Source organism: Pseudogymnoascus verrucosus (assembly GCF_001662655.1).
Source record: "Pseudogymnoascus verrucosus strain UAMH 10579 unplaced genomic scaffold scaffold_16, whole genome shotgun sequence".
NCBI lineage: Eukaryota > Fungi > Ascomycota > Leotiomycetes > Thelebolales > Thelebolaceae > Pseudogymnoascus > Pseudogymnoascus verrucosus.
Window position 1 is genome coordinate 168,090 of NW_017263667.1, and position 11,297 is coordinate 179,386.

The following is an 11,297-nucleotide window of genomic DNA, read 5'->3' on the forward strand; positions in this document are numbered from 1 at the left end:
TAGATTTTTAGTAAATCTCATTTATATTGCACCTATCCAACCAAAAAACCCAGTATAGAACCGTTTGCAAGAGCCGATTTCTCCGGATGCGCATTCCCACATCCATAAAAGGCGGGGAAAATATGGGGATAGAGAGAGGAATCCCGGGGGAGTTCTGCGGCGGCAGGGAGAGAGCTTGATAGTATTTAAACATAAGCAATGCCCCTTCCCCACTTCATCCTTGGTTCCTGATCTCCCCACCTGCTTGATTATCTGTTAAAAAGTAGTTTCCGTGGATATTTCGTAGACCTCGTTTAGGAAATCATGCGTTTTCAGATTCTCACTTTGGGAGCCGTTGCGGCCGTTGCAACTGCGGCTGTAACGTCCAAATTGCCGAAACCGGATAAGGATGGACGGTATACCATCTCTGCGCCTGGTATTACGGCCAAGGTATGCTCTATTTTCTTTTTATATGGACCCAATGGCTGTTTCTTTCTCCCATACCTCGTATTAAAACTAGAAGTTGACGACGTTGTTAGTTCATCCCCTATGCCGCCACCTTGACGAACCTCTTCGTCAAGGACAAGCACGGCATCGAGCGTGATGTCGTCCTTGGCTACGACAACACCACTTTCTACCGTACCTCCCCCGGGCCCCCCAACCCCCTTATGTCTCTCCCTAAACTAACCCCCCCCAAGCCGTCGACCCCGGCCACCCCGTCTACAACGCCATCCCCGGCCGCTACGCCAACCGCATCGGCAACGGCACCTTCACGCTGGACGGCGTGACCTACCACCTCGAGAAGAACGACGGCCCCAACACGCTGCACAGCGGAACCAACAACTGGTCGTACCATTTCTGGAACCTGACTGCGCTGACCAAGAACTCCATCACCTTCTCGTACCACGATGCTGCCTTTGCGGAGGGCATGCCGGGCCGCGTGGACGCGAGTGTCACGTACACGTTGACGGCGAATACGTGGCATATATCAATGTCTGCTGAGTCGCCTGATGTGCGAACTCGTGAGTTTTTCCACCCCAGCCAAGAACCAAGACTGCACAACATCGTACTAACACCCCGCAGCAATCATGCTGACAGACCACACCTACTTCAACCTCGACGCCTTCGCCAACCCCGCCACGGACCTGATATGGAACCACACCCTCCACCTCCCCTACTCGCACCGCAACCTCGAAGCTGACTCCGCCGCACTCCCCACCGGCAACATCCTCGAGCCCGAGGAGAACAGCACGGATGACTTCTACTCCGCGCCCCACCAGCTGGGTTTCGCCTCCGGCAACGCGGATTGGGTTAACCACTGCGGCGGCGGGTGCCACGGGTATAACGGGCAATTCCTCTTCGACGACAATGTGCCCAAGGGAGCGGTGGTGGCAGAGCTGTCGAGCGCGTGGACGGGGATTAAGGCGCAGTTGAGGACGAACCAGGCGGGTTTGGTGATTTATACGTGTAATTGGAGTGATGGGACGGCGCCGATTAAGAGTACCCAGGGATTGAAGGGGAGGAAGGCGGTGGTGAATGGGGATGGGTGTGTGGCGATTGAGGCGCAGGATTGGGTGGATGGGATTAACCAGTGAGTCTTTTCGAGTTTGTCTTGGTGGTATTGAGCTAATGATTGTGTAGCCCTGAGTGGAACAGATTGGACAAGCAGATCTTTGGCCCGGGCCAGGAGTACAAGTGGGAGAGCTCGTGGACGTTTGGGACGCTGTAGAGTGGTGGTGAGAAAGGGTTGCCATGAGGCGATAGCCGAGATGTTGACGCGTAGATTAGCCTCCCTTCTGTGTGGCGCTTGACGGTATTGTCTTTACCTTCTGGAGGCTTATCAGCCTCTGAAATGTAAATATGGATTCTGCACGTAGGTTGCCCGTAATAGAGAGCTTATCTACTGCATGTGAACTAAAATTCTGACCTCAAGACTATCTCACATTCCCATTTTTTTCCTACTGTTTTTAGTCGGTTGTCAAGTCTATTTTCTGCACATTTCCCACCATTCACGAGGAAGTGTCTAGTTATTTGTATTGTATGGTATGTTTATCGTGATAGCTGTAGTATACTGTCTCGTCTCGAATAATAATCTCCAACTGCCTGCCCGAGTACAAAGCCAAGCTGCAACAATATAGGGGTAACAAAACAACAACAAAGAGGTAAGCTATTCATCTTCAGCAACCAGCAAAATATCCACCAAAAGAGTTTACCAGCCAGCTGCAACTCATCCACAAAAGCAAATTGGTGAGCAACACATAGCACTATCGGGACTCAGTAGCTCACAAACCGGGCACCTCACAAGTAACATAACGTATAGCATCGTCGGGGCACTATAGCAGACGCAATCACAAATTGGGCATCCCGCACATCAAAGCAACCATTCCAAACTCAAGGTCATTCCGGCAATGTGGTAGGGCCGCAAGCTCCTCATCGACCCCAAAGATATTATTCCCCGCCCAGTGATCTTCAGCTCGAACGGCTTCAAACATGACGCGCAATGCATCTACAGCAGTGCCTCCCCTGTGAAAATAAGACCCAGTGACCGGTGGCCACTCGCCAGAATTGATCCAGGCATCTAGGACATTCTGCACACTGGGAGTAGCGCCGCGGAGCATGGCATCCGCTGCATGACCAAAGATATTCACAAACCCGTGGCGGAGGGACCTGTTGGTTTTGAAATTATGCAGAATATCTGGGGCAACGTGACGTGTTAAATTTCTATGCATTTCAACCCAGAAGTGCCCATCATCGTATTCGTCTAGCATGTCGGCGCACATCTCTGCCTTGGACAGGAGGGCCTCCTTCATTCGGACAGAGAAGAAGCCGTCGACACATTGTCCGCAGGTGCACCCAAACTTTAGACGGAGTGATTGGCTTTGACTTGGGACTTTGATGCCTTGCAGGGCAGCGAGACAATTGACAGCGTCAATGGGAAAGCCGGAAAAGTGGTCCGAGATACAGATTGTCATCATTCCACGCTCCTTAGTTGTGCGTTTTGCCTCGAGGACATTCTGTAATCCTTCAAGGGCTGTATAGCCTTTAATGTTCCTGGCAGAACCTAGAGTTTGGCACACGTCGGCATTTTTCAGGAGCCATTCAACTGTTTTGAGCTTGTATTCACAACTTGCGATGTGTAATACGGTGTTGAGCTTTTTATCTACCTTCTTCCACTCTTCCTTGGCGTTTGGAAGTTTGTTGACCTCCTCGTAATGTTTGACGCACTCACGTCTGGAATTGTTAGCGCTGCATGATGCAGAGGGAGGCGTTTCTTCAACAGTTCCATAAGGAGTGAATGCTCCTCCTCTTCTCTAAAGAACGCCTTATCAGCTGTATGTAAGGCCTCTAGGTCCTCGTCATCTACTTCCTCTTCAGCCGGGTTGTAATCGACATTAATGGAGATTTTGTGAGCTTCGTGATTCGGGTCTACAGCAAGACCAAAGCACGACGATGCCCCAATTCGACGGAAGCCGATGGAGCGACAGAAAGCCACCGAGATATCGTGGGCGGCGAATTGAATATCTCGCTGTTCGCGGGGTGTCTTCCCAATGAGGTCTTGACTGATATCCCCATTAAGCCAACCGGGGGATACAAGAGTAAAAGCGAGCTTGTTTGCTTTGTCATCGTTTTTGTTCAAAAACGACTTCGCCCTTCTGTCGTCAGCACTGGAATTGCTGGCAAGAGTCTCCGGTATTTTCTGCTCAGCGCTGGCTTTGGCAATGAGTGACTCCACCATTTTCTTTCCCACGCCTTTGCGTCGCCAGTCCCTTTCCATTAGTACATGTTCGATGATGAAAAGGGAGCCAACGTCAAGCTCACTTCCCCAACAGCCAGAACCTTTGCGAACGGTATGGTCGACAAACTCGCGATTGAGTCGGCCGTAACGGTCAAAGAGCTCAAAAGCGACACTGGAGAGCTCTTGGCACGGCTTCTCCGTTTCCCGCCAGAAATTAGCTGTGATGCGATCTCGCTTCACAAAGCTACCAAACGCTCTCCCAATTTCCGTGCCGTCGGAGCTGCAATGGACATGGATAGTGTGCATCCAGTCGTCGAATCCCTCGTCATCGTCTTGGATGAAAAGTTTGAAAGTAACTTCAGAGCCACCTAAGGTGTGCCTTTGTTCGTCGACCTCTCTCTCTGGAGGGCCCAAGTCATCATAATCATCATCATCATGCTCATGCTCATCTCCCCAATATTCTTCGTCTTCATCGTATTCCTCATCTTCATCTTCATCGTCACTTCCATTGTCACTTCGGGAGCTGACGCTGGTGTTGGCACTATGGTCAGATTTGGGTGAATCAGATGAAAGTGTGCTTGTCGAGGTGGATGTAGTTATATCTTCTATACCTTTTAAAACAGAACACTTGTTAGATTGCATAATGCCCAATAATATATACATATAGCATTGCTTACTGTCGACCTCATTCTCTTTGATCAATTTACTGGTCATTGCGCGACCCGTTCGTTCTGGCGAAGCCTCAGCCTTTCGCTTGATGCCCTGTTGGCCTTCCATCGCTAGGATAGAACGCGGGGTCTTCTTTTGCAGAACAGTTTGAGACACAGAACTGTTCGAGGCAGTATTTGCAAGATAGAGGGAATGTCCGAGATGAGAGTGAGATTTGGTGTTGGGTGTCGAGAAGGTGAAGGATACCAACAGACGCGATTGTTGAGGTTTGAAGTTTGAAACGGGAAGGCGACCTGGAAGGCGGCCTCACTTGAACTGGGAAACCACAGGGCCACGAAGCGATAACTTCACTTCAGGTGGACTCAAACTCTGCTGTTTCACACTGCACCTTCTGAAATGGCACAATTTGACTTCTTTGTACTTTTCGTGGCAATTATTGCATCAAGTGCAAAGCCGTGAAGGTCGAAAGCGATAAAACGGAGATCGGAACAAGGGGAGAAGTTGCCAACCGCACTATATATATTTCACTGTATATATTTTGACGATTCTCCCCCCATCAAAGTGCAACTGCGACCTTGATCGTACCTTCCTAATTTAATTTTGTGTTTGCCGGCTGGACAACAATTATCATGGCAAGGAAGGTGAAGTTACCAAATCTTTGATCATTATATAAACTTACAGGCTATATTACAGCAGAGAGCTTCCAAAACCACGGCCAATTGGTAAAATACTTCCGACAGCGTCATATCCCCCCTTGCGTGTTCCTACGACGAGCATACCGGATCAGCGAATCCCCTCGTCCACCGCAAACTCCCCATGATAATCGTCATGAACGCCAAAGCCACGCCCACGCTCGCGACACCGTAGGTATATGCGTGTTTTCTCCTCAAACTCGTCAGCTCGAGAACCCACGTACTGACGGTGGTTAAGCAGCCACAGAACCCATCCATAACACCCTGGAGAACCTGACACCCGACCAATCCGCCTCCTATTCGACCCCCCAAAGAGCCCAGAGGTGCATGCTGCAAGTCCCATGCCATTCCCAAGATGATAGTTCCAAATATGTTGACCACAAAAGTGCCTACAGGGAATGACGGCTTCAGCCCATTCAGCTTCACCGACGCGTAGAAACGGGCGATACAACCCAGCGGAGCAAAGATAAGGGAGAACAAGACTCTTCCTCGCCAAGTCTCCTGAGCCCAAGTTGTTTCTCCATTCGCGGCGGGCCCAGTTGGTCGATCAGGAGGCCAGATAGCCATAAAAACTGCTCCGACCCAGACGCCCAGTGCGACGACGACGGTTATACGGTCGAATATTCTCCGCATGAGACGAACTGGGATGGATGGAGTGATGTAGTGGAGTGCGATTGCGAGATGAGCTCCAAACTTCAGCGCTGCAATGCAGACGCAGAGAGTGAGGATATTGACAGCGAGTAGTGCCATAAAACTTAATCCACCGTTTCGGGGAATGACGGACGAAGACCCGCTTGCGGATATGATTGTTGGGGAGCTATTCGAAAGCGCCAGGAAACCATCTCTAATGAAGCTCGAGAAGGAAGTAAATGAGCCGCAGAAACCGGTCGTGAGCCCGATATATAGCGGTATTGTCTTCTTGAAGGTGAGGTGCACCTTTCTAGCAGCAATCCTCAGGGCTTCTGAATCGGGCTCGTTGGCCACGGCGCCTCCGGATCCTCCACGGCCAGTCTCCGGACTGCTTACATTCTCGCACGTTTCTTCTTCTGGCGTGGCACCGTTCTGGCCTTTATCACTGTCCATGAAGAGCCTCCTATCTTCGCTGAAATAACCCATAAGGAGACTCCCACCGAAATTGGCCCAGAGGACGCTGATGCCAACTGGGGCTCCTGGGTACCTTGTTAACGCATCGAGACCTATTCGGGCAAGCGTACCAAGGATGGAAAAGAGTATCAGATATGACAGTATATATATCTCAGTGGCAACCCTCGAAGCACGTTCATGGCCTGGAACGGCCTCTTTTGGCTCGTCTGGGGGACTTTCTTGGCCTTCCCCGCCTTCACCAGCACCACCACCTGACAGCCGTCGGCGCCTTTGATCCCGTTCATATTCCTTCTGCTGTGACCGAGTGGTCTCCAGAAAAGATCTCCGGTATTGGAGCTGCTCATGTGGATTCTCATCAGGTGACGGCGCGTCAACTTCGTTCAAGTTTGCGAGCCCTTCTGGAACATCATATGACGCGCCATTGGAGTCGTTATTTTGGGAAGCAACGCTCTTTTGCTTTCTCCTACGTGGTTCCGCTTGATGTGTTCTGACTTCATCGTCTCTGACAGTTGGTGTTATTGAGGCTAATTCGTGAGGTCTTTGGGGAATATCTTGGTTTTCACGAGGTGAACCATTCTCGCCGCGTAACATTATACATCACCAAACCAGATCTACAGGCTACAGTGTCGATGGGCGCGTAGGGATTGGCATGGTAGATCTTCATATCGAGAGTGTTTGATGGCTTCCCATTTTGGCTGTTGTGGTCGTCAAATCACGTGCGATGACTAATTTTCCCGCTGTCGGAGTTGACAGGTATGAGCCCAGGCGGTGCCAAAAACTCAACCAGAGAAAATTATATAGTGGGTAACATGACTACTAATTTGTGGATTTAGTGACTCAATGATATAAATTTAGTGATTAGTGATCTTTCCGTAAGTCTTTAGCAAATAGCAAACTATTCCTTTCCTTTATTCAATATTTCTTCTGTTTTTTAAAAGACTACCACACATACCGCTGCCTGTCATGGCAACTCAAGTGAGTGAAACGGTTGAGCTCGAGCAGTACAGGCAGAGGCAGTCGTCGTCGCCCACGCCGGCACAAACTCCAAAAACACCAAATCATCCTACAGGATTGCCATCGTCAGCAAACACTTCGTACTTTGACCCTGCTGATCCAGACAATGTCGTACTGGCCTCATTGCTAGCAGATTCGCAAGTTCCCGATGGTGGCTATGGCTGGGTCGTTGTCTTTGCCTGCAGCGTACTCTGCTTTTGGTTCGTAGGGACTACATATAGCTGGGGTGTTATTCAAGCTGCTCTAGTGGAGCAGAATCTCTCGAGCCCGGCCACATTGTCATTTGTGGGAAGTTTGACGTGTGCCTGCAATTCCTTGTTTGCCTTGTTGAATGCTAGGATAATTAGGTGGGCAGGCGCGAGAAATACTGCCCTGGCTGGCATCGTGCTATTTGGAGGTGGGCAGATCCTAAGTGGCTTTACAGCGCATAGCGTGCCAGGCCTGTTCATTACTATGGGGGTGATCATGGGCATGGGTGTGAGGTGAGATTTTATACTCCGAAGTAGTGAATGTTTGCTAAATTCTGCTGTCTATAGCAATCTTTTCATGGTAAGTTCTCGAGCTAGAGAACAATTTACACTTACTAACCGCCCAACCCAAGGTGGTTTCCGTGACACCTGCTCAGTACTTCAATAAAAAGCGCGGTATCGCCAATGGCATTGTCTACGCCGGCGGTGGTCTCGGCGGCACTGCCATCAGCTTCGCCATGGATGCCCTGATCCAAAAATTAGGCATACCATGGACCTTCCGAGTCTTAGGAATAGCCATGCTCGTTACCGGGCTTCCCGCAGCGTGGCTGATTAAAGAGCGCGCTCCCATCAAAACAACTACGTTCATTGAATGGTTTGTGACCCATCCACATTTATCATATGGTAAATGTATACAGCGGAAGCTAAAGATACTAGGAACCTTTTCCGGAGCTTCAAATTCACGGTCCTGTTCCTCACAGGGGTGGTCGCTACTTTTCCTCTCTTCGTTCCTCCGTTCTTCCTCCCATTATATAGCACTTCGCTTGGCCTTTCCCCAAGCGCTGGCGCCGGGCTTGTAGCCGGCTTCAACTTCTCGTCCGCAGTTGGACGTCTTGCCTGCGGGTTTGCGAGCGACCGCTTCGGGCCTCTGAACACCCTTCTCATGTCGCTGCTACTTAGTTCACTCAGTATGCTTGTATTGTGGCCGGTATCGACTACCTTAGGCCCTCTCATAGCGTTCGTGATCATCAACGGTACTGGAAATGGCGGATTTTTTTCGACGATACCAACGGTAGTAGGGAGGGTGTTTGGCTCCGCAAGAGTGAGTGTGGCGATGGGAATGATGGTTACTGGATGGGCAGGAGGCTACTTGATGGTGAGTGGGATTATTATAACAGTTATTGCAAACAAGCTGACAAAAACAGGGGGCGCCAATTGCTGGATATCTCCTTGCTGCATACGGCGGGGAACACAGTACATTGAAGGCGTACCACCCAGCAATCTTCTATGCTGGTTCCATGGCGTTTGGTGCGACGATTTTGGCAGCTACAGTGCGGCTTAGTGTCAATAGGAATATTCTATTGAGTCTATAGTGTAGTTAGGCTTATTTGACAGAATATATATGCGAATATATGCTTTATTCTTCCCTCTGTAACCTGTGTTTGGAGCATAGCAGCTTGAATGATGTGGATTATATTGCGTTTACAGCTTCCAAGACCCTTCCAACCATCGCCAGGACCTTCTCTTCCTGGAGTTTTCTTCCAATGAGCTGAAGACCAACCGGCAAGCCATGAATCTCGTTTGGATCGTCTTTATCTTGTTAGCGGCTGTTATTTTTATTTTGTGGAAATGGTACTTACACTCCTCTCTCGTGGCTTTGTCGACGTCGTTTAACTCAGGAGGCTCATCCGCCTTTCTCACATCAATATCTCTATCTCCGATAACGCCGCATGGGAATACCGCGACAGAGTAATCCAAGAGATTAAACAATCCAGTGTAACCAGCATGGGTATATTTCGAATGTTTTGCGGAAATGTATGGCGCAGCTGCCATAATGATTCCATCCAACCCCTCAATCTCATTCCATTGATCCAGCCACTCCTTCCATATCTGATTTCGTTCCCGCTGTAGCTGCCACACGTCATATACACCGATCTCCTGAGATTGCAAGAAATTATCCATGAACTTTGGGGCAGGTTCTTCTCCTTTCTCGAGTTGGCTTCTGATTGTTTTCCCGCCATCGGCGGTGAATAGACGCCGAAGTAGATTGTAAACCTTCCCAATGGGCTTGTTATCCCATTCAACGACTTCATGGCCAGAGTTCTTCAGCTTCGCAACCGTTGTCTCAAGAGCCCTCTGTATGGGCGGCGTGACTCTCACATACCCATCATCCCAAATAATCGCAAACTTCAATTTTTGTGGTAACTGAATCTCCCGCCAGGGGATTGGATACAACTTTGGGTCTTTAAACCAAGGTTCCGAATCAATGATCGATTTGCTGTAGAGAATTACATCGTCAAGAGTGCGCGCAATAGGGCCCTGGACCGAAACGATAGCTTCCTGCCCTGGCATGCCGGCTTTGAAATCAAAGTTTGGAAGCCGGTTGCCGGAAAATCGGACCGTAAAGAGACCAGTAGTCGAGGCAGGAAGACGGAGTGAACCGCCAATGTCGGTGCCAACTCCGAGCGGGCTTCCGTACGAAGCGATGAGAGCAGATTCGCCGCCTGAGGAGCCGCCTGGGGTAAGTTTGCGATTGAGAGGATTTGTGGTTCTGTAAAAGGTCAATGGGCGCACCTATATTTTGGAAGAGTATGATCTTACGTTCCGAAAATATTATTTACTGTCTCCGCCATCATCATTGCCGTCGGAACATTTGTTTTCACATAGATAATAGCTCCAAGCTCGACAAGTAGATCCACCAAGTAGCTGTTCTTTTCCTCTTTCTCATTCGCGTATGCTACAAACCCAATGGTACTTGGTGCGCCCTTGATGTTGATATTGTCTTTCAGCGAGACAGGAACGCCATGAAGTGGGCCCCTTGGCTTTCCCGTCTTCGAGAATTCTTCATCTAATTCCTTTGCAGCCGTAATGGCTTCTGGAAATTGCGTGTACGTCAAGCTGTTCACCTATGGGGAGAATATTAACCCCTATAAATTCTGTGGGATCAACACAAACCGAACATACCAGTTGATGTGATACCGCAGCAGACTTGCAAAAGGCTTTGGTGACCTCTTCTGCAGTCCAAGTTCCAGCAACAATATTTGCCGTGATATCGGTTGCACTCGATGCCGTGATTTTAATTTCTCCCTCTGTAAAAAACCCAGAAGTAGCGACAAAATCATCGACCTTGGTTTGTGATGTTGGTGGCAACAGGTCTTCCGGGATCAGCCATTCTGAAGGAATCCTGGCGTTCACCTCCTCTTTCTTGGCCGCAGAAATGTCCGTCCAGCTGAGTTTCTCACTTCTAGACACAGGCAGCTTCTCGGATGCTGTTGCAGCGTCAGCTGACCACGGTTTCTCAGCGAGTATAGAAGCCATGTTACTGATAATTACCACGAAATTTAAAGACGTCGGTAAGGTCATTAAATAAATATGACAACGACCGAGTCCCAGGAGTAAACGCAATTTTCCTCATAATGACGCCTTATGTTAGTGTTAGGGCGGCCATCAGACGCTATTCTGATTGCTTGGTAGATTAATCTCAGTATTATTAAAACTTAAGACTTTGAACGACAAGAAAGAAAAATGCGTTATTATCATTCATTAGGCATCATCTGGAATGTTGTATGCTCTGGCATTACTGGTGGTGGTTATGCCCAGAAAGATCCGATCAGATTCATAGATTAGATAACCACGTGGCAGGGACCACTTGTCTTATTGGGTGGGGGTCTTTAATACAACAACACGACAACACAACAACAACAACAACAACAAAGATTTGCAGTTACCAAAGAGTAATGGGTACCAGATGACTAAATTAACTATGGCTATACATTTTAATTCTTTTGCTTCAATACCATAACCGGGATATCCAACTGCTCGGCTCCTGCCGCCCTTGTGTAAGGGACCACCTCATCTAGCCGTCAAGCCGATGTTTATCAAGTTTGCGACGAGTTACCGCTATAGTCAACTCAT

The 11,297-nt window shown here is 49.1% G+C and overlaps 5 protein-coding genes across 5 annotated transcripts; 2 read left to right on the forward strand and 3 right to left on the reverse strand.

The window, feature by feature from the left end:
* Positions 1-242: 242 nt before the first annotated feature.
* Positions 243-1,811, forward strand: VE01_04482 (uncharacterized protein). The gene is made up of 5 exons (XM_018273956.2): positions 243-429; positions 519-618; positions 678-1,001; positions 1,063-1,570; positions 1,621-1,811. The coding sequence occupies exons 1-5, from the start codon at positions 304-306 to the stop codon at positions 1,706-1,708; spliced, it is 1,146 nt and encodes a 381-aa protein (XP_018131358.1). The 5' UTR covers positions 243-303; the 3' UTR covers positions 1,709-1,811.
* A 243-nt stretch (positions 1,812-2,054) lies between these two features.
* Positions 2,055-4,904, reverse strand: VE01_04483 (uncharacterized protein). Its single transcript, XM_059463623.1, has 3 exons — positions 4,393-4,904; positions 3,258-4,326; positions 2,055-3,210 (listed from the first exon to the last, which is right to left on the reverse strand). The coding sequence occupies exons 1-3, from the start codon at positions 4,490-4,492 to the stop codon at positions 2,328-2,330; spliced, it is 2,052 nt and encodes a 683-aa protein (XP_059319776.1). The 5' UTR covers positions 4,493-4,904; the 3' UTR covers positions 2,055-2,327.
* Positions 4,905-4,971: 67 nt separating this feature from the next.
* VE01_04484 (uncharacterized protein) lies at positions 4,972-6,929 on the reverse strand. Its single transcript, XM_018273958.2, has one exon. The coding sequence runs from the start codon at positions 6,769-6,771 to the stop codon at positions 5,149-5,151; it is 1,623 nt and encodes a 540-aa protein (XP_018131352.1). The 5' UTR covers positions 6,772-6,929; the 3' UTR covers positions 4,972-5,148.
* Positions 6,930-7,071: 142 nt separating this feature from the next.
* On the forward strand, positions 7,072-8,810 carry VE01_04485 (uncharacterized protein). The gene is made up of 5 exons (XM_018273959.2): positions 7,072-7,676; positions 7,731-7,743; positions 7,796-8,037; positions 8,100-8,538; positions 8,588-8,810. Exons 1-5 carry the CDS (start codon positions 7,144-7,146, stop codon positions 8,753-8,755), a joined length of 1,395 nt encoding a protein of 464 aa, XP_018131351.1. The 5' UTR covers positions 7,072-7,143; the 3' UTR covers positions 8,756-8,810.
* On the reverse strand, positions 8,807-10,947 carry VE01_04486 (uncharacterized protein). Its single transcript, XM_018273960.2, has 5 exons — positions 10,716-10,947; positions 10,347-10,651; positions 9,984-10,288; positions 9,023-9,933; positions 8,807-8,972 (listed from the first exon to the last, which is right to left on the reverse strand). Exons 1-5 carry the CDS (start codon positions 10,795-10,797, stop codon positions 8,854-8,856), a joined length of 1,722 nt encoding a protein of 573 aa, XP_018131354.2. The 5' UTR covers positions 10,798-10,947; the 3' UTR covers positions 8,807-8,853.
* Positions 10,948-11,297: the final 350 nt, after the last annotated feature.

What these genes read in the sequence shown, in the direction of transcription:
- VE01_04482 (XM_018273956.2), top strand. Translation starts at nt 304, where the DNA reads ATGCGTTTTCAGATTCTCACTTTGGGAGCCGTTGCGGCCGTTGCAACT. An exon ending in GTCGCCTGATGTGCGAACTC is followed by an intron (nt 1,002 to 1,062) that starts GTGAGTTTTTCC and finishes AACACCCCGCAG; the next exon opens with CAATCATGCTGACAGACCAC. An exon ending in TGGGTGGATGGGATTAACCA is followed by an intron (nt 1,571 to 1,620) that starts GTGAGTCTTTTC and finishes ATGATTGTGTAG; the next exon opens with CCCTGAGTGGAACAGATTGG.
- VE01_04483 (XM_059463623.1), bottom strand. Translation starts at nt 4,492, where the DNA reads ATGGAAGGCCAACAGGGCATCAAGCGAAAGGCTGAGGCTTCGCCAGAA. An exon ending in CAAAGAGAATGAGGTCGACA is followed by an intron (nt 4,327 to 4,392) that starts GTAAGCAATGCT and finishes CTGTTTTAAAAG; the next exon opens with GTATAGAAGATATAACTACA. An exon ending in CATTCACTCCTTATGGAACT is followed by an intron (nt 3,211 to 3,257) that starts GTTGAAGAAACG and finishes TAACAATTCCAG; the next exon opens with ACGTGAGTGCGTCAAACATT.
- VE01_04484 (XM_018273958.2), bottom strand. Translation starts at nt 6,771, where the DNA reads ATGTTACGCGGCGAGAATGGTTCACCTCGTGAAAACCAAGATATTCCC.
- VE01_04485 (XM_018273959.2), top strand. Translation starts at nt 7,144, where the DNA reads ATGGCAACTCAAGTGAGTGAAACGGTTGAGCTCGAGCAGTACAGGCAG. An exon ending in ACAACTACGTTCATTGAATG is followed by an intron (nt 8,038 to 8,099) that starts GTTTGTGACCCA and finishes TAAAGATACTAG; the next exon opens with GAACCTTTTCCGGAGCTTCA. An exon ending in GGGCAGGAGGCTACTTGATG is followed by an intron (nt 8,539 to 8,587) that starts GTGAGTGGGATT and finishes TGACAAAAACAG; the next exon opens with GGGGCGCCAATTGCTGGATA.
- VE01_04486 (XM_018273960.2), bottom strand. Translation starts at nt 10,797, where the DNA reads ATGAGGAAAATTGCGTTTACTCCTGGGACTCGGTCGTTGTCATATTTA. An exon ending in CGACGTCTTTAAATTTCGTG is followed by an intron (nt 10,652 to 10,715) that starts GTAATTATCAGT and finishes ACGCTGCAACAG; the next exon opens with CATCCGAGAAGCTGCCTGTG. An exon ending in CAAAGCCACGAGAGAGGAGT is followed by an intron (nt 8,973 to 9,022) that starts GTAAGTACCATT and finishes AACAAGATAAAG; the next exon opens with ACGATCCAAACGAGATTCAT.